Consider the following 19,259-nt stretch of genomic DNA (forward strand, 5'->3'; position numbering starts at 1 on the left):
CGTCACTCTCTTAAAGAAGTGGTAAGGGCTGAGGTGGTTCAAACTGCACATGCCAGCGAGGGAGAAGCTCAATTTTCTGGGTCTGTGGCATGGAGCTGCCCCAGTGGGTGGCACCTCCTTGGAGAAGATGCTGTCCTGTAGCGACTAAGCAGGCAGAGCAAAGTCTGGCCCGCAGCGGTGCTGGGTGCTCCTGGCTGCTGCGGTGAAAGGAAGGAGCCTCTGCAGAGATCCTGTTGCTCCGTGATTTTGCAAGCCAGTTCTGGGGAGGAAAAAGAGGCAGATAGGATGCTCACTGTGCTGGCTGATATGGGTGAACAGACTGATCTGTTCCCCCAAAACACAGGTGCTGCTTTAGGATGGTGGAGGAGAGGTTTTGGCTTTTCTCGTGGTCAGCTCTAGGCTGTGGCTGTCCCTCACTTTGGGCCCATAGTGGGTGGCTAAACAAGCCTTCCTTGGAGAGAACAGCATCCGTTTTCGTGGCGTTTCCATGCGTTCCCTTACTCTTGTACAGCTGTGATGGTAGAGGAGTTTTGTTTTCCTATTAATTTACAAATCGGCTTTAATTAAAGGACATTCCCTACAAGCTCTGACACACAAATTTCCGTGGGCTTCAAAATCGTAAGTGACTAGGCAGCCCATTTGAGACTGTTGGTCCTTGGTTTGCCCCACAAGCTGCTGTGCGTACCTTCACACACAGTCCTGTCTGTGAAATGCTCCCAGCAAGGTAACTCCAATTAACATCAATTATCTTCTTCCCCAACACTCGGGTTTGCGGTAAGCATATACCTGGGTTGTTACTGCAGATCAGCTGACAAATGCTAACTTTGCAATGTCTCCAAACCCGTCATGGCCAGCTCTGATGAGTGAGGGGCCCGTTAAAGACCATCAGGCTGTGCTTTCCCTGTTTCCAGGCCCCTTATCTATCCTCCACATACCGTAATACCTCCAGTCTGTCTGGCCAGGGGATGTGCATGAGCTAATTAGTTGACCTAGCAAGCTGAGCCAATTGCTTTTTGCATTGTGCACCGTGGGAAGCAATGTTTGCCGGTCCGGGGAGCTGCAATCCCACGCCGTGCCGCGCTGGTTTCATAGATCTGCCTCGGTCGGCGCTGTCGGGGTTAACGTCTGAATAGGGCTGAGTGATGGCTGCCTTTAAAGGTCCTGGGTGTCAAACTCTTGCTGCTCCTGCTTTGAAAGAGATTGCTCCGTGCTTTATGCAGAGGGCTATCCTTTGCCTCGAAATCTCTGAGTCCAAGGACCAGATGCGTTATCTCCTGATGGAGCGCTTTCCCTGTGCTGCTGGTGGAGGGAGTGCACCTTTGACCTCCAGGTGTTTATAAGGTAGTAATTATTCCCAGTTACTTTTTAACAGTTGAACACTTAAAATCACATTTATTTTATTTAATGCTGCGTTCTGTTTATTTTTCCCTTAACCAGCATTTACAGTGATTCCCACAATGACTAAAATCTTGCAGCCGTTTCCAGCCCATTGACCTTTGGAACAGGCCTCTTTATTTCCTGGTGTTTCTTGTTCTCTGCTGAGCATCGGGATTCACGTGAAAATCCTACTTCTCATCTTGTATGTGTGGAAACTTGTTTTTTTCAGTGTTTTAACCGACCAGCCCTTCTTTGTCAGTGAAGGACTGGAGGCTGGTACTAGGGCTTGGCCGGTTTACTTTGCTAGGACCTCAGTGCTCTTTATTTCCTTGTTGGGAACGGCATAAAGGTTTCCAAAAGGAGGTCTGGCAGCTGGTTGCGATCCCTGCTCAGGGAATTGGAGGCTGTGGGGAGAGGTCTCTGCAACTCCAGGAAAAAAAAGCTGCCTTGTGACCCATTTCAGAGCGAGGAGTTAAGGTCCAGGTCAAAGTGGCCCTGAATTTCACCTGCTCTGCTTCACAGCAGCACTGTCAGATGGCAAATCTGCCAGGCAGCTCTTCCCAGCTGTGTTGTCCATGCGTGTGAAGTGCTTTGAGATTTCTTTTCAAGTCCTGCCTAGCTGAGGTCGGGAAATCTGCGCACCCCCAAGGAACGACACGTGAAACGTCTTGGTGTTTTGAAGGCCGCGTCTGGAGGAGGAGCAACAGCAAATGGGCAAGATCCTGTTGGTCCAGCCAACTTCTCTAGCCCGGGCCCTGTCCCTGCTAGCTTTCCCCAGGGCCCTTGGTGCTGTGCCAGGGGGTGTGGAGGATCAGAAGGTGCCTGGTCACGTGCCGAGCACCTGGATGTGGAGCTGCTCCTCCAGCCTTGCCATCAGGCTGTGCGCATGCACCTGTGTGTTAAGGGAGATGTTGGTCACTGCTAACCCAAAACTCGTCTGTCCGGGCCTGCCCTGGCCTCGTGCTTTGTCTGGGGTATCTTTTGCTGCTGAGCTGATTTGGATGGAGCGAGGAGAGGGCCGGCATGCAGCGGGTTCCCTGTCCTCGGCTAGAAGCTCTCCTTTGGGAGCCCGTGGGAACAGGGGCTTGGCTGACCCCAACCCGCAAAGCAGGGCAGAGCGGATCTGAGGACAGCAGCAACCGAGTCCTCTGCACAACCCCGAGCCCTGCCGAGGGGAAGGCACTGTGCCCTGGCACGGCCCCGCCGCCGCGCTTGCACTCGCACTCGCTGGGCCTGCCGCCAGCTCGCTCCCGGCTCCGGAGCCAGCAGGGAGGAGAGGCGTCGGGAACCCAAGGAGCCCGCAGGCAAACGCCGTGGGATGTTTGTGGGTCTCTTCGGAGGGGGCCTGCTTTCTCCCACTCAGGACGCATAGGTTCCCCCCCGGGACCTGGCTGGCTGCAGGAGCGGAGCCCAGGAGAAAAGCTCCATCCCCTCTCTGGAGAGGTGGCACAAGCAAACCTGCTGCTCTGCTCCTCTTTTTGACCTAGAAAAGCAGAAAAGCCTCATGCTGGTTATTTATTTATTTCCTCAGCTGCTGCGTGGCTGGAGAGACCTCAGCCCCTGGAGTGCCTTTGCCCTCCCTCGCGGCTGCATTGATTGAACGTGACGAGTTGCTTCTGAAAAGAAATGAATTAAAACAATTGTCGTTTAGAAATGCCTAAATGTCCCAGCATGGCAGGACCTGGCTCCTTGTGAGAAAACAGTCGCAGCTTCCCAGGAGGACACTGTGCTGGGGAAATGGTCTTTCTGCAAATGATGAATTGCTGCCAGTAGCCTTGATTTTGGAAGATGCCCATCTCCAGGCCTATGAGAATCAGTCCCGGTAAAAAGCTGACGATAAAATCAGCTCTGCGGTGTCTGTGAAGCTAGTAAAGAGGATGAATGCTGATTTAATATGTAAAGCACTTCTAGTCTGACCGAGTTTACTGGCGTGACAAAGAAATGACAGACTTAAAAGGCAGGTCATGTGAGGGCAGAGCAGGCAACCGGTACCCCCAGTCTCTCTTGAAAGTTATTGTTGGTGAGAGGAGGTTAAATGAAAGGAATTGGCTGCCCTGAATAGCCCTGGTCTCTGCTGCTGGCTTTTTGTAGTCACAGGGAAGGTCCCAGGACCCTCGATCCTTTTGGGTTTTCTCCTGCGAGCAGAAGTAGGTTACAGAAACTCTTGCTTTCCGGGTTGCGGTGTTGCTGTAAGAACGTGCTCTGCTCTTATTTTGTTGTTTCTCCCTGGCCGACTGCTCCGTATCATGGTGCTCCTTGCTGCTGGGGTAATGACAACTGTGGAAGCAACTTTGGAGGCTGCAGGGTTTTCAGGTGACTCCCTGCTCCCTTCTCATCTTTCTTGTCTCATATGAAGCTCAGAGCCTGTGCTTGCCCCCATTGAGTTACTGCTGGCCAGAAGTGACTGTAAGGGCACTTTTTCACCCGTGGTGTGGATGTGCCTTTGCTCACTTTGCCCCTAAGGGGGGAGGAAAAAAAAAAAAAAAAAGCTTGCTCAGGCAAACCTGGTGACTTCCTTCCCTCTCTGCCTGGTGGGAAGAGGGGAACCAGGAGCAGCTCTGCAGGATGGGGCCTTTCCCCTGCGGAGTCTGCTCCTCGGTGAACCGGGTCAGCGCGTGGCGGCAGTGACTTGGTCGATGCTTTCCAAATCCACCTCCTGCTTCCACAACCTGCTCTGCCGCTGTCCTCCGAGGAGGTGCGGCTGCGAGTTGGCGGTCGGGACCACGTCGCGCGGTGAAGGAGCGAGAGCCATCCTCTTTGGAGCCCTTCTGGGGATGGGAAGAATAGAAAATTAAAAGTAGGCTGGTCTTCTGTGGCACGAACGTGTCTGGCTCCTCCTGTGCCCGAGATAAATCCAGCTGGATTTAAAAAGTCCCCTCTAGTGTGGAGACGGCGAAGCGGGGGCATCTCTTATTCAGAAAGGCCAAAGCAGTTCTCTAGCAAGGCTCGTGGGGAAACGCGGGATAAAACATTGAAGGTGGCCCACCCAGCAGTCACAAGTTGCCGGTTCCTTGCTGGGGAGATGTTACCAGTCCAGATTTGGAATCGGTTTGCCCTTCCTATGTTGTAATAATTAAACAAATGAGGCTGTATTTGCTGTGGGTGCTTGCAGTGCTGGGTTCGAGACTGCCAGGTCAGTCTGCCTGCACGTGGGCAGGTGCCTTATAATATAGGAAGAAGCCAGTTGTCAAAGTGGATTTTTAGCTGCGTGGCGGCTTTGGGAAGCGCTGAGCTGAGCAGTGCAGCCAAACAAGGTGGCCAGCTTTCGCCTTGGAAGGGCTTGGGAGGTCCCCGTCACTTTTTTCCCACCTTTCTTGGGGCGTTGCATCAGAAGGGTCGAAGCTCCTTCACCTCTTGCCCTGCAAGACCAAGCGCCTGGGCGCGTTGCTCGACTTGAAAACAAGCAGCCATTGTTGGGAAGTGTTAGAGCTGCGTGGGAATGGGTACGGTCACGCCAGGTTTCGCAAGGGGAGAAAATGTACTCCTGGCTTGGCAGGTGTGATTGAGAGCAGGCTACGTTCAGCATTGCTCTGCTAAATCTTGGCAGGCAGATGTCGGGTCCTGGTGTTTTTCTCCAGGGCACTTCCCAAAAAAACCTGCCGTACCAAGGGAGGCACTGCCTATTTGGCAGTGGGCTGAGGTGCCCACCGGGATCGCAGCTCTGGTTCTTAGCCTGTAGCAGGGTAGCGATGCTAAGAGGAGCCCCTGAGGTCTCTTTCTGGGGATCCCTGGGTGAAAAATCGGTGCTGTGTTGTTTTTTCTCCTTGATCATGAATTGCTGGGACGAAAAATATTTCCCTTGCTATTAACCATTGTGCTCCACCCAGCTGGAAAAGCCGTTTCCAGCAGGTCACAGTTTGGGAACTGGTTAGCGGTTGCACTGTCTGGAGCCAGAAGCGGAGACCATCGCTGCCATGTGAAGGTGGATGGGCTGTTCCCCTGCTGCCCCAGCCAGCCCGGATTTGACTGCTTTCGGCCGTAGGCTTTGCTAGTGCAGCCCATCGGCAGCAGACGGCTGCGGAGCCGCAGCCCCCGGCCGGGGATGCCGTTCTTTCAAATTCCCATGACGTGCCGAGGGATTACGAGATTTCCCTCCCCTTAATGCCAGCTAGAGAGCCCGGTGCATGGAACGGTAACGCGGCCGATGGCAGCGCGCGTCGGCTCGGTCCCTTCACCTGGCTGCAGCACGCGCCTTCCTGCCTTGCCCCCCTCTCGACTCGTTGCCGGACGCTGCAGGCCAGGTTTGGAGGGGGTTTGATGTGCGAACCGTTTGTTCGATTAGGAAGGTGCATGCAATGTTTGATGATAATTTTAGCCAGGGCAGATTTTGCTAAGCTGCCGATTTCAGATGAGCTCCGGTAAAGCCACGGCGGGGATTACTGTGGTTAATTCAGCACTTGATTTCCTTAGCAGTGATTCCCCCTTCCTCTCCCCACCCCCAGATTCAAATTCTCCTTTTTAGAACTGTTTATTTCTCCCAAAAGTGGGTTTGTGCCTGGGAGCTGGCTCGGTCCCCACAGCTGGTGCTGTGAGGAGGGACCAGCATCCGAAGAGGACTGGGGTGTCTGGTGGCAGGCAGGTCGCAGTTGGCCAAGTGGTGTTGGGATGGTGTGGAGTTGAGTGATCACAGCAGTCATCCATCCCCGCTGTCTCCTATCCGTCACATCCAAGCAGCGCGTTTCTCTGTAGGAAAGTGTCGTGGCCCATGAGTTCGATGTCGCAGCTGTCCTGCAAGCAGAGATAGAAAAGTACCTGCGACCTGAGTAGCGAAGCCCTGGTGATCTGCTTTTCCTCCTAGGTTCACCTCTTCCCTGGAAACCTTTCCCTGAGATAGAGAAAATTCCTCAGCTAACGCCTTAAGCTATTTTAAAGCCAAGAGCTGCTTTATGGGGCGTGTTTACACCCTCTGGTCTGATTAGTTGCCAGAGGGAGAGGTGGGAGTGAAGGGGTAGAAATCTTGCTGTTCTGAAGTTGCTCATGTTTTTCCTTCTGGAAACGCCCATGGACAATGTGCCGGCTTTCCTCCAAGGTGACACAGGGCTTTCCCAGGCTGTCCAGAGGAGATTAATCCAGCAATGGACCTTGAACAGTGTCCAGATAAGTCATTCCTTGGTTAGGAAACTGGTTTGCCTTGCCATCGTGGGCCTGCCCACCAGCTCAGGACCTGCATCCCGTGTGCGCTGCTACCTACCTGGTATCCCTCACGAGAAGTGCTTCTGCTCCTCTTATCTCTTGGTAGCAGCTCTCCCAGCGTGCTGTAGGTTATGATGCCCTCAGGTTTTTCCCTCCTGCATGAATCAACCTGAAACAGCTGCAAAACCAAGCCTGCAAACTCCGTTTAACGTTCCCCTTCCTTCCGCTAGCGCAAATTCATGCAGTTTACGTCTGAATTACGTGGCGTCTGCTTGGAAGTCTGGCCTGGGAAGCAGATACCAGACAGTAACATATCTGATATGGAGGAGCTGGCTAAAATCCTTTTTTCAGCAACACCCACAAAAAAAATACAGGCTTATTGCCTGGATCTGATGATGGATTTGAACTGATGCCAGCGGAAAGGGTTTCACCAGTCCCTTTGAGCTGGCGTTGAGGTGATGAGCTGCTTGCTTTGGGGGTGCAGCTTGGGAGATTGGGGCTTTTAGGCTTTTCTGGCCTCTAGGGGAGCGGGGCCGGGTACTTCTCCCGTCCAGCCTCTTGGACGAGATGCTGGATGTCCTCCTGATAGCCTGGGCTGACCTGAGGGTTTTATGTCCCCATTCCCATCCTTGCGGGTGGAAGCAAAATACCAACACTGTTTTCGTCTCATCAGCTGGGTTTCTCCAGGAGTTGCGGCTCTGAGTGCCGTAGCCACCCTGATCTCAGACTCTGCAGATCGCGCCTTTCTGGGGTGGATCGTCTCAAGTAAATAGTTTCATTCTTCTCCCCTTGAAGACTGTTTCCCACATCAAAGCTTTCAGGGAGCTTTTGGGATTATCATGGCATGGCAAACCCATCCTTGAGGCCACTGTGGCTTGTCTCTTTCCATCATCTTGATGTCTTCAGGACTTTTCTCGAGGTCTCCTGGGTCTTTGGGGATGCTTTGTTAATCCCGCTCCCCGCAACGATGTTTCATCCTGCTTAAGTGACAAAATTAAGTTCTGTAGTGCCACAATCAGAGGGAAGGGACCGCATCGAGGCCTGTGGTCAGCTGCCAGGGTGGGAGGTCTCCTGTGCAGCGGCGTGCTGGGGAGGGGGTGCACCAGGCTGTCTTTGCTGGCTCTTTTCCTAATGCTCGGCTTTCATTTCCCTTTTGTCTGGGTTGCCTTTCTACTCCAGCAGCAGAAACGGGGCTTTCTGTTGACCAGTCAGGTGGGATGTTTGCAACAGTGGAGGAGTTGGAGGCTTTTTTTCCCCGCTCCTTTCAGCCCAGCACACTTGAATGTGATGAGACGGTGGTAGGTGCTGGAGTCTTGAGTTGCCTCTGGCAGAGCGAGGAAGGATGGGTGGCTGTTTTAGAGCTTCTCTTACAATGGAAACATCTGTAACGCAGAGGAGATTGAAAGTCAATGCAACGTCAACTATCTTTTGTTGAAATGTTCTCTCTTACTGAGTTTTTTTTCCTCTGCTTTTAGTGTCATTTTTGGAAGGATGCACCATGTCTTTAACCTGCGGGATGCCCTGCTCCTGGGGAAATGCTTGGAGAAACACGGTGGAATCCGAGTTTCTGCTGGGACCACCCCAGCTTTCTTGCTATTGCACTTTTGGGCAAAAAAATCACTCTGGACCAGTTGGTGCTGGGTCTGTTGGAATGTGGACTGTGCTCTGAGCTGCACAGGTGCCTCTGCCCATGCGCGGCTTGTCTGGAGGGTTGCAGGGTATTTGTGTTGTACAAATAGTCTGACTTTCTTGGCAGAAAACTCGGGAGAGCCAGAGATGGGCTAAAGGGGATGTTTCAAGGCTTTTTGGGTGCCTCTTTTTTTTTTTTTTTAAACCTCGGTGGTGGTTAGGTATCAAATCCGCTTTAGCCTTCTGGTGACAGAAATGATCAGCCAGAGAAGGAGATCCAATTCTGGGCTCCTATAGCAACAGATCTGTTCCCTGATATGTTTGGTAATACTCATTTCTATGACTACGGCAGTCAAGGTGGACTGAAGAGAGCCACAGGCTGGAATGGCTTGGAAAGACAACGTGCTGCAAGGAGCATCTGCTGATTTAACACTTCTCTTCCTTTGCGCTTTTCAGCAAATCCAGTTTGCAGATGACATGCAGGAATTCACCAAGTTCCCAACCAAGACTGGCCGTCGATCCCTGTCCCGCTCCATCTCGCAATCTTCCACTGACAGCTACAGCTCCGGTAGGTGCTGGGCTCCTTGCCTCCATGTGATCATCTCCCAAATCCAGTTTCAGTGCCACTGTGAACAGATGCTGCTCGCACTGGGTGTTAGGATGCTCCACGCTCCTATGCTCTACTTGGATACGAAGCAGATAATTTTGGGGGTTCCTGCATTGATTGTTCCTGGCTTTTGCCTGGCAGGAACATCTTTTCCCCAGGTGCAGAGCCTTGGGTTTTGCAGAAATCTGGACAAGTGCAGGGCTGTCCCTGTGCAGTGTCCTCTGTGTCTTGAACAGATCTTGCGTGACAGTGAAACTGGTTACACTCAGTATAAGAACGTATCTTAGCTCCAGCGGTTTTTGGGGAAGGAGGAATACTTGATTGCCTCTGCTCTGACTAGTGCCTCCATCTAAATTCAGCTAGGTTGGGTTTTAATTTACCTGCCTTCCTTTAAGAGAGGTTTGTGTTCTGCCAAATCACCCTTGTGTATTCTCATAGTTAAACTTCAGTATATCAGTTAGCTTGGTAGTTTAAGAGGTAACATGAGTGTAAAATTCATCTGGACGTTGGCTTTCCTTACGAGATTTGCAGTTTGAGCCATTAGCATGTGCGTACATGAAAGCCTGGAAGTCAAGTGGAGGAGAAACCTACCCAAATGGTAGGAAGTACCCTGACTGCCAAGCTCCCGAGATCCTGGGGTAACACGCGTTTCTCTCCTGGTTTAGCTGCCTCCTACACTGACAGCTCTGATGATGAAGTGTCCCCCCGTGAGAAGCAGCAAACCAACTCCAAGGGCAGCAGCAATTTCTGCGTGAAGAACATCAAGCAGGCAGAGTTTGGGCGCCGGGAGATCGAGATCGCTGAACAAGGTAAAGGTGGAGTGTGGGGTTTATGGGGCCGGATGTTTTGCCCTCTGGAAGCCGGGAGTCAAGTCAAGGCACTTCCCGAAACTACGGCCTTGGATGCGTTGACTCCCTTGTCTCCACCCCCCGAATCAGCAGATTATGCGGAGAAGAGCTAGATGCGCCAACAATGTGTTGCATCCGTTTTCTAACAACAGCAAGGCTCTTGCAGGGCTTAATGTTCTGGTGGGTTTGGATGGGAAACCTCAACGGACAAAGATCTTGCAATGCCTTTGGAGACGCTAAAACTGATGGTCCCAACCCCTTCCCTTGGGGCTTGTGGGAAGCTGAGTTACAATTTCAGTGGGGCTGGTTGGGTAACTTTGCTTTCAGGCTCCTTTTAGACACATGCTGCCAAAGCTGTGGAAGGGGGAGACAATGCAGGCGCGCTTAGAGCAGCTCTTTTGATTTGTGGCGGCACCATATTCATCTTCTTTAGGTGCTTGCTTCTCACTGATGTAATTTTGCTGCAGGGCTAGTGACTTCTTTAGCTGGGGCACATCACGTTTCTTCCTTGGGCAAAACTTGCGCGAGACCTGTCTCATTATGTGGTCGCAAGGGCTCTGTGTCCTGAGCAGCTTTGTCAAAGTGATGAATGACGCTGACGTTTTGATCCCACGGTGGACAGACCTGCTGGGCCAGGGGTGGGGAGCTCTCTCCCCAGCTGTATAACAACTATGGCAAAAACCTTGGGGTTGGATGTGTCGTATGAGTCCCTGGGAAGGGGAGCAGGTCTGCCAGAGAGGGGTCCCTCTGGAGTAAGCCATCATTAAAACCCCTCTGTTCCTTTTACAGACATGTCTGCTCTGATTTCACTCAGGAAACGAGCTCAAGGAGAGAAGCCTTTGGCCGGAGCTAAAATCGTGGGCTGTACACACATTACAGCACAGACTGCGGTGAGTGGCTGCTCGTTCGGGGCATCTAGGGCAGAAGAGATCAGCTTTTCCCTGAGGAAGAAAGTCTCTAAGTTTTCAAGCTGTGAGGAGTAGGAGGAGGCACCTCTGGTTTTGTGAAAACACCTTGGAGAGGTCCTACTGCCCGCGTTTTCCTGGGGTGATGTTTCGTGGAGCTGATTTCTCATCTGCTCCTCGCTGTCCATTCGCGCCATGGCCGTTGCCGCTCCCTGGGGGCTGCTGCTCACCCCTCTGTGTTGCAGGTGCTGATTGAGACGCTGTGCGCGTTGGGGGCGCAGTGCCGCTGGTCTGCCTGTAATATCTATTCCACCCAAAACGAAGTGGCAGCTGCCTTGGCAGAAGCTGGTGAGTTTGACAGAGCCTTGGGGACCGATGCTCCTTTCCCGTCCTTTTCCTGGCCTTTCTTGGTTCTGTAGGCTTGTCCCAGCTGGCCGTTGCTGCTTTTTAATCCTCTCCAGAGGGCCCATTTCTCTTCAGGAGCGGTTTGCAGCTGCTCTGTAAGCAGTGAGGTCTGAAATGGCCTTTAGCTGCTCAGCCCAGCCCAGGGCAGGGTTTGTGTGTGCTGCAACACAAGGAGAGTCTGTATTGGTCGTAGGTTTAACTTTTGACATGGTGAAAGCAAATTAGATGCTAGAGGAAATAATTCTTGTGCGTTTCCTGCTGCAAAGCACAGGCTGAATACCAAGATCCAAAGTTGCTGCAGTGGAGGTTTCCAAGGAAGGGGTGGACCTTCAGGGAGGGATAAGCAGGTCTGGTCCTGCTGTGGGCTGGGATTTGATCTCTGGATGGCCTGTTGGCCCTCTCGTCTGTGGCTTTTCTGAGTAGGCCAAGCTAAAGACAGCACTGTGCGCTTCTCCAGCCCTTTTGTGGGAGCGTTTTTGCTGTTAGTGGTGGTGGAAGGACCAGGAGGAGCAGTTGTGCAAGGCTGGGCGTCAGCCTCTGCTCGGGCCTCTGCTGGGCTCCTCTGACTCTTCCAAACTCAGCAGATGCCAAGGATGCTTTTCCTTTCCTTCTAGGTGTTGCCGTGTTTGCCTGGAAGGGGGAATCGGAGGACGACTTCTGGTGGTGCATTGACCGCTGTGTTAATGTAGACGGCTGGCAGGCCAATATGGTAATGAGCCTTCTTCCAGCCCTTTCTCTTCCTCCATGGAGCATCACCTGTGGGCTCCTCACCCTTCCCTCGCTGGCACTGCCTGGCTCCTTGGGGCTGTCCCAGGAGCCCTCTGGGGCTGCCTGGGCACCTGCTGACATTGCAACGGCCACTGAGCTGCTGCTAAAGGCAGGGGGGTCCCTAGGAACAGCAGCCAAAGCTGGGTCGGGAGCGGCACTGAGCCCCCGTGGGGTTGTGGGGGCTGCAGAGATAGCATCCTGCAGCGGTCCATGGCGACAGCCCAGTGGCATGGGAGCATCTCCTGCTGGAGCTGCCAGCGAGGCAAGAAACGGGGGGACCTTTTTCACCCCGGGTCAGCCCCACGGCAGCTGCTGTGGCTGCTCCTTTCTCAACACAGGTCCCATCTGCCCTCCCACAAAGAGAGGGGGATCCCTGGTGGGGGGGGGATCTTTCCCTTGTTGAAAGCAGCTGATGCCTCTCACTGCCTTGATGTGCAGTCAGTGATCATTAGTGACACAAGAACATGTGGCAGGGGGCTGTAACAGCTCCCGCAGCCCAGGTCTGCCTTTCCTCTTGACTATTTGCCTTTGGGGAATGAATGTTATGACTTCCGCCGTTTAGTTAGTACCCTCCGCAGTCACGTTTCCAGGCTGCAGAGCAATAGCAGGGGCAGAAAACCCTGTTAGGATCCATCAGCTCCACGCAGTGGGTAAGGAATTCTCTCTGTTTCAGAAGAGACCCTGAGGCGCTGGCAACTAGGAGAACCCAGGAGCACTGGTTCCCAGACCTCTGCCCAAACAGCCCTCACTCAGTGTGCGAAGATGCTCTCCATGTCTTCCCCCCTTTCCGTGCCCCAGCGAGCCCTTTCCACGGTGGAAGGCCTGACTGCCCCATGCTCTTCCTTGCCTGTTCTCTAGATCCTGGATGACGGTGGGGACCTGACCCATTGGGTTTATAAGAAATACCCCAATGTATTCAAGAAGATCCGAGGAATTGTGGAGGAAAGCGTGACTGGCGTGCACAGGTAGGAGGCTTGTGAAGGCTGTGCCTTGAGTCTGTCCCACAGAGACAAACTATCTGGAGATTGCTCTTACCGGGTTGCTGCTCTGTGCTCTGGATCTCCCTCTGCGTGGGAGGCTATGCCCTGTCCGGCTGCCTCTGCAGAGGCTTGGTGCTAAATGACAGCGCTAAGGAGGAGTAACTCAAAAAGCTTTTGGCTTTGAGGGATGTTTGTGCACTGAATGGAGTTAGGGCTCTCTGAATAATGAACTGGGTCAGTCGCCCTCTCTTTTTCCTCGCTAGTTACCTAGAAAGCCTGCTAAGGTTGGCGTCCTCTGGTCTTTGAGGCCAGCTTGAGCTTGTGTTGTGTTGTGACTGCTCTGGGTTCCTGCTGAGCGCAGTGTGCAGTGAGACGTGGGCATCTCTTGCTCAGGGTGCAGGGGACTTGGCGTGGGCCTGCAGCGCTCTGGGAACACGTGGGTTACCCCGATCACACTTTTGCTCTCACCTCTCTGGTCAACTGCGCTTGCCTCTGACCTGCCTCTGTCCTCTTCCAGGCTGTACCAACTCTCCAAGGCCGGGAAGCTGTGTGTCCCAGCCATGAACGTTAACGACTCGGTCACCAAACAGAAATTTGACAACCTGTATTGCTGCCGGGAGTCCATCCTGGATGGGTGAGTCCAACTCTTCTTCTTATCCCCACTTTAACTCTCACACCAGAGGATTTGGCTCCAGCTTCTCTAGAGGGGAGCTGAGGCTCTTTTCTGCTTCACCCTTGCTGTGTACTTGCAGGATCTGGTGTCGGGGTCTCTCGCTGCAGATTGCTGCCCCGTGCCGGCAGTGGTGTGCGCCTGACTAATCCCAACACAGGTCTCTCTCTGTTCCCCAGCCTGAAGAGGACCACAGATGTGATGTTTGGAGGGAAGCAAGTGGTGGTTTGTGGTTACGGGGAGGTGAGTTTCATAAGCTGCAGTTGGCAAAGCGATAAGTCAGCACCCCCTGAGCCATCCTCCCCCGGGGTTCAGCATCCGGTCCCTTCCCTGCGTGAAGGCCACTCCTTGCTTTAGGAGATCTGACCTGTAACCTGCCTCGCGAGCCATTGCCAGGGAAATGTTGCTAAAGCGTGCTGGGAGGCTGGAGAACAAGCATCTGATTTCCCAGCCTGCCTGCAGATCAGCTGGGCTGCAAGCACAACCGTTGCTGGGAACGCTGGTCTGAATTATAACTACCCATGGGTGCTCCCATCTGGTGTCCCTGGACTGAATTCAGCATCCAGCCCGGCTGTCGCTTAGCCTGTAAAAGAGGAGGTGGCAGGGCAGGCTGGATCTTCCTGGTGGATAATGCTCTGGTTGAGGGAGGAATTGTACCATGAACTTGTAAATGATTCTGTCCTGGAAGAGCACGGAGCCAGGAGCTGACACTTTCCCTCCATCTGTGTGCTGTCTGCGTGGGTGTTTATCTTCCCACACGGTGAAAGCCCTGGCAGTAGCTGCGAGTGCTCTTCCCGGCAGGAAGATGCTTACTAATTTATTTAGACACCAGTGGGGCCCAGCCCTGCTCAACCAAGAGGCTGCGCTGGCTCTCGCCCAGGGGCTCCGGGGTGGCATGTGATTCTTCAGCCGTGAGGTGCGCTGGGAGTTGTAGTCTCGGGGTCTGCCTAGAGTTTTATTGCGTTTCTTCAATGAGAGTGGAAGGGCTACCTGGGTTTGGTTTTCCCCTTTGGATGTGGGTTGGAGGCCTGGTTTGTCCTGCCTGGACATTTTCAGTAGAGCCGAGCTTGGAGCTGGGTGTTAAGTGAGGGTGTCTCTGGAGATGTTTCTTATTCGGCAGCTTGCTTGTAGCTGGCCCAAAAATGGGGCTGATGTTGTGTCCGCCGTAGACTAGCCAGGTGTCAGTATGGGTAAGTGGCATGGAGAACTGGGCTTTGCTGGGATACTTCAGTGTAGTTTTATAGTAGGGGGAGGGATAGAGTCAGAGTTACTCTTACATGGGTTCTGTTCTCCTCCATGCTGATATGGGGAGCGTGGGATGGAGGATCTGTCCCCCAGTCAGTGCAGGAGAGCTCTGAATACCAAAGGAGCCCTTTGGTTTAAAGGTGAGTGGGGGAAGTTCACTGGCTTTAATCTCCACTCGGAGATTCAGAGGAGAAGGAGAGGTCGGAAGGGCTCCCACGATGGTGGCGGATGTTCAAGCTGCAAACGCGTTGGTTTTTTGAAACCACCTGCCAGCTGGTCGCTGTGCAGGAGGGGGACGCTCTGGGAGGGTGGCCTTGCAGGGGGAGCTGAGCTGGCTGCAGAAATGCCACTTGCCAGGTACGTGACTGAGTCACTCCTGAGCCAGGTTTCCAGGCTGGTCCCTGTCATCAGGCAGATGGCTGGGATTAGCATGTCTCGGGCTGTTGGGTGGTGGGGAGGGAGGGCTGTCGTAGCGCTCGTTGTGTCCTGCAGGCTGCTTCACGCTGACGTGTTGCCTTGGCAGGTCGGCAAGGGATGCTGTGCTGCTCTGAAAGCCCTGGGAGCTATAGTCTACGTCACGGAGATCGATCCCATCTGCGCTCTCCAAGCTTGGTGAGAGATGTTACGTGCTGCTTGTGAGCATCTCTTCCTTTGCTCTCTGGCCTGGCCTCTTTTAAACGCTGACAGAGGCTGAAACAAAGTCAGGAGACTCCTTAGAGAGCATATGTCTTGTGGTGGGGCGTGATGGGGAAGGGTTGGGCAGCTTTCAGGGCTGGTTGAGCAGTGGGATATGAGGCAGTTGGCATCTGCTGCCAGCTGGCTTGGGAAGACTGCTTGAGGGTCCACGCAGGGCTAGTTGAATGCTCTCCACATCCCTTGGCTCCCCCGACATCTGTAAGAGCAGGTTTGACACCTGAGCCCTTGCACAGCCCTTCTCCTTGCATCTGGCATCTCTGGGGGTGTGAATGGATAGTCTGGGTGCTGTCTGAGCAATTCAGAGCTGCTTTAGCCATACACTGCTGAGATCTCTCCTGGCCTGAGGCAAATGGGGAGTAGGTTCTCCTCCTCCTCATGGTCCCTGTCCCCCTTTTCCACCAGCATGGACGGATTCCGAGTGGTGAAGCTGAGCGAAGTTATCCGCCAGGTGGACGTGGTCATCACCTGCACAGGTACGCCAGAGGGGTGCGGGACGATTCCTGCAGGCAATCGGGGACGGAGCAGTGGTTCCTGAGTGGGTGTCTGGAGGCAGGATGCTCTGGAGAACAGTTCGTTGCCCTGCACTGCTGATTTTACGTGAGCAACAGGGGCTCTCTGGGGAGAGCTTTTCCTTTTACCCCACTCTGCTCTTTGACCGCAGCTCTTAGGAGGAGGGATATCAAAGCCATGTGTCCCCAAAGGTATTTGGGTGTGTCTTGGGGCCCGGTGAATTCACGGGACCGAAAATGAGTGCTTGTCACATGTGTCTCATTGTTGTCACAGCCAGGAGGACTCTTCTCCTGGCTGAGATTCACCTGAAATTGCTCCAGGCTGGGCTTCTCTGCACCAAGCGCAAGGAAGGAGAAATTAAAGGGTTAAAATCTCCACTGCCTTGGGTTCATTTGTGCCCTTTCTGCCTGCAGGAAACAAGAACGTTGTGACCAGAGAACACCTGGATCGGATGAAAAACAGCTGTATCGTGTGTAACATGGGCCACTCCAACACCGAAATTGATGTGGTGAGCCTGTCCTCAGCCGTCAGCTGGCTGCATCTGTCCTGCTGCTCTGGAACTTGTCACTAACAGCTTCCCGCCGCCTGCCCTGGCTGGCATCCTCCCGTGAGAACTCAGCTTGTTCCTCTTTCTCTTGCAGACCAGCCTCCGGACCCCGGAGCTGACCTGGGAGCGTGTCCGCTCGCAAGTGGATCACGTCATCTGGCCGGATGGGAAGCGGGTGGTGCTGCTGGCCGAGGTGTGTTGAGGACTGTGCTGTGATGTTGTTTTGGAGAGGTGGGGTCACTTGCTAGCCTTTACTCAGAAGTTATCGCATGCCATGGCTTGAAACGGAGATTTAACTATGCGGAAAGCTGCTGGGACAGTTCATATGTGGGAAGAGGCGCAGAGCTCAGGAAAGGGTTTCTTGATTTCCCTCCCCCTCCCCCCACCCCCTTTTTTTAAACTTCTCTTTCCTTGAGGTAAGGGAAGTATCGTGCACCTCACGTGGCCATGGAGGTGCCATCTGGCTTGATCTTTAGAGCCAGGAACCTTCTGCATCAGCGAAACGCCATCTGCATCTGGCTTTGACAGGGCTTCCCACACAGCAAACTGGTTGGGTGTCTCCTCTTTCCACTTGAGCTCTCCTGGCAGTAGGAGAGCCTGGCTCTTTCCAGAGACCATAAAGTCTCTCTGCCCTATAGCTCAGGGTCAAAAATGAGGCAGGGTTTGGACACTCTGGTAGTATTCGTGGCCCTTCAATCACTGCGCTCTAATTGCTCTCTGCCCTAATAGACATTTGATTCGGTTTATTGCCGCCTTTGGGGCAAGTTGAGCTCTTGGCAAACTCTCCTTCTGCTTTCTTCTAGGGCCGTCTTCTCAACCTGAGCTGCTCCACAGTTCCCACCTTTGTTCTCTCCATCACGGCCACTACTCAGGTCCGTATGCTGCAGGCTGGAGGGTGGAGTGTGAAGGGTGGGTTGGTGCTCTGGAGCCTTGCACGAGCCTTGGGTCAGGGGATGGTTTGGAAGAAGCTGGGAATGTGCAGATGGACAGGTGCTTGGGATCGTGCTGGAGCAAGGAATACCGTTGCCACCGCCTCTTGTCTGGGATGCGGTTCTTTGGTTACTGCTGCTTGGCCAGAAGGTAACTTTTTAATGATCCAAGCCTCGTGGCAACGTTTCTGCTGTGCTGTAAGCAACCGAAGAGCTCCCTTAACACAGCTTTAAGTTTATTTCAAAGATGTTTTTGGAGCAGTGCTGTGTTTTGTCTTTGGACTGTCGATTTCTACAGCCCAGGAAACTGGGGCAAATTTTGGGGAGGTCTGTGGGCTAATGGTTAAAACACTCCTGAGCATTGGTGCCCTCTTGGCTGGGTGTGACATGGGTTGTGTTGTGCTACTTGCCGTGGCTCTGCCTTTCCAAGGAAAACGATGACTAAGTCCGGGTCCGTTCTGCGAATCGCAGTCGGCGCTGACTGTGCAAACAGCACGGTGCCGAGGGTGGCCGAGGCCGGTGTGGCCCTTGGTCTGTGAGTGACGGAGGAGACCCGCTGGGCTGGCAACACAGAGCTGGCTCGCAGCTGGGCCTAATCTGCCTTCGTGACGGGAGGGGAGGAGGCTAATGGAGGGAATTTGCTTTTCCCCGTACTTGCCCATTCAAAGAGATGGGAACGAGGTGGTGTTTTGGGCCTGGCACTTGGGGGGCGATGCAATTTTACTTCTGCGGAAGGAGTGGCCGTGGTTTTTAGAGCAAGGCTGTTAGCTTAAAATGAACAATCTCTTCCTTTCCACATGACGCGGCAGCCTTACGGTGTAGGAGAATTAGAGCCGCTCCCTTTCTTCCATTCTCATGTTCTGGTTTTACTCCAAGCGCTAAGCCCAGATGCTGCAAACAGGCTGGGTGATGTCTCATTTTCAATCCTTCTGGTCCTCTCCCAGCAGCAGTCGGATCATGGAGATCCAGAGAAGGATGTACCTTAGATAAAAATGTTTCCTTCAGGAGATTTTGGAAATGTTGCCCCTTCCCTCAGACTCGCAAACCCTTAGCATTGCCTTTCCTCCTTATCTCCACTGCCGTGAGCTGTTGCGGGTGCTCAGTGCTCCCCTGGCTGGTGGCTGTCCATGAGCTGTCCCCTGTGATCTCTGCAGGCTCTGGCTCTGATTGAGCTTTACAACGCTCCCGAGGGCCGTTACAAGCAAGACGTCTACTTGCTGCCGAAGAAGATGGGTGAGTGAAGGAAGCTATCTGCTCGGCAGCCAGAACTGGGTTTCGGGACTGACTTGTCCTCCCTGGGCTGCTGTGGGGCCAACAATTTTGGATGTAAGGAAAAATTCAAATCTGGGCTGGACAAAACTTCCAGAGGATGGGTTCAAGGAAACCAGCATCCTTGAAACACTTGCTGGTTGTTCAATCTGTTTTCCTTAATGGCTGCATCTTGACAGGTAGCCCTTCTCCTGAAAATTTCCTGGTTAGATAGTTTACATGCAACCTTTGTGCCTTTCGGTGTATATCCAGCCCTTCTCAGTGCTGTGGTGTAGGCTTAGCTCTGTTTTAGGGTTATGTCACAGTGAATCCATGATGCTAAACGGCAGGGACTGCCTAGCTGGACCCTATTTTAGTTCCCTGTCTTTGTGTGCATTTGCAGTGGGGTGCCCTGGCCACGTGGCGAGTCCACGCCTCGGCTTCCCCAGCGCCAGGGCAGGGGGGAACTTGCGCCCTCCTGATCCCCACTTACCTCTCCTCCTTCCAGACGAATACGTCGCCAGCTTGCACCTGCCTTCGTTTGACGCCCACCTGACAGAACTGACGGACGATCAAGCAAAATACCTGGGACTCAACAAAAACGGGCCTTTCAAACCCAACTACTATAGGTCAGTGCCGGGTTGGCAGTGCTGTCAGGGCAAGGAGCTGCGGAGGCTGGTGGCTCCTCACCCAGCGGGTGCTGCTGGCTGTTGGGGACATCTCGTGCATTGGGGCAGCCTCGGTTCCCGGGGGCTGAGTGAC

At 53.5% G+C, this 19,259-nt stretch overlaps 1 protein-coding gene across 6 annotated transcripts in view; it reads left to right on the plus strand.

Annotated features, from left to right (window-relative positions):
- The window catches only part of AHCYL1 (adenosylhomocysteinase like 1), a 29,435-nt gene that overhangs the window by 8,147 nt on the left and 2,029 nt on the right, over nt 1-19,259 (plus strand). For all 6 annotated transcript variants that reach the window (XM_068918184.1, XM_009672532.2, XM_068918183.1 and 3 more), the window contains exons 2-16: nt 8,596-8,707; nt 9,412-9,555; nt 10,384-10,484; nt 10,745-10,847; nt 11,519-11,613; nt 12,531-12,637; nt 13,170-13,286; nt 13,502-13,565; nt 15,091-15,179; nt 15,666-15,736; nt 16,187-16,281; nt 16,415-16,513; nt 17,124-17,192; nt 18,404-18,482; nt 19,006-19,126. In XM_068918184.1, the coding sequence (XP_068774285.1) occupies nt 8,596-8,707; nt 9,412-9,555; nt 10,384-10,484; nt 10,745-10,847; nt 11,519-11,613; nt 12,531-12,637; nt 13,170-13,286; nt 13,502-13,565; nt 15,091-15,179; nt 15,666-15,736; nt 16,187-16,281; nt 16,415-16,513; nt 17,124-17,192; nt 18,404-18,482; nt 19,006-19,126 (1,466 nt within the window). The remainder of the gene's footprint in view (nt 1-8,595; nt 8,708-9,411; nt 9,556-10,383; nt 10,485-10,744; nt 10,848-11,518; nt 11,614-12,530; nt 12,638-13,169; nt 13,287-13,501; nt 13,566-15,090; nt 15,180-15,665; nt 15,737-16,186; nt 16,282-16,414; nt 16,514-17,123; nt 17,193-18,403; nt 18,483-19,005; nt 19,127-19,259) is intronic.

The sequence above is a fragment of the Struthio camelus genome, chromosome 24 (assembly GCF_040807025.1).
Source record: "Struthio camelus isolate bStrCam1 chromosome 24, bStrCam1.hap1, whole genome shotgun sequence".
In the NCBI taxonomy this organism is placed as follows: domain Eukaryota; kingdom Metazoa; phylum Chordata; class Aves; order Struthioniformes; family Struthionidae; genus Struthio; species Struthio camelus.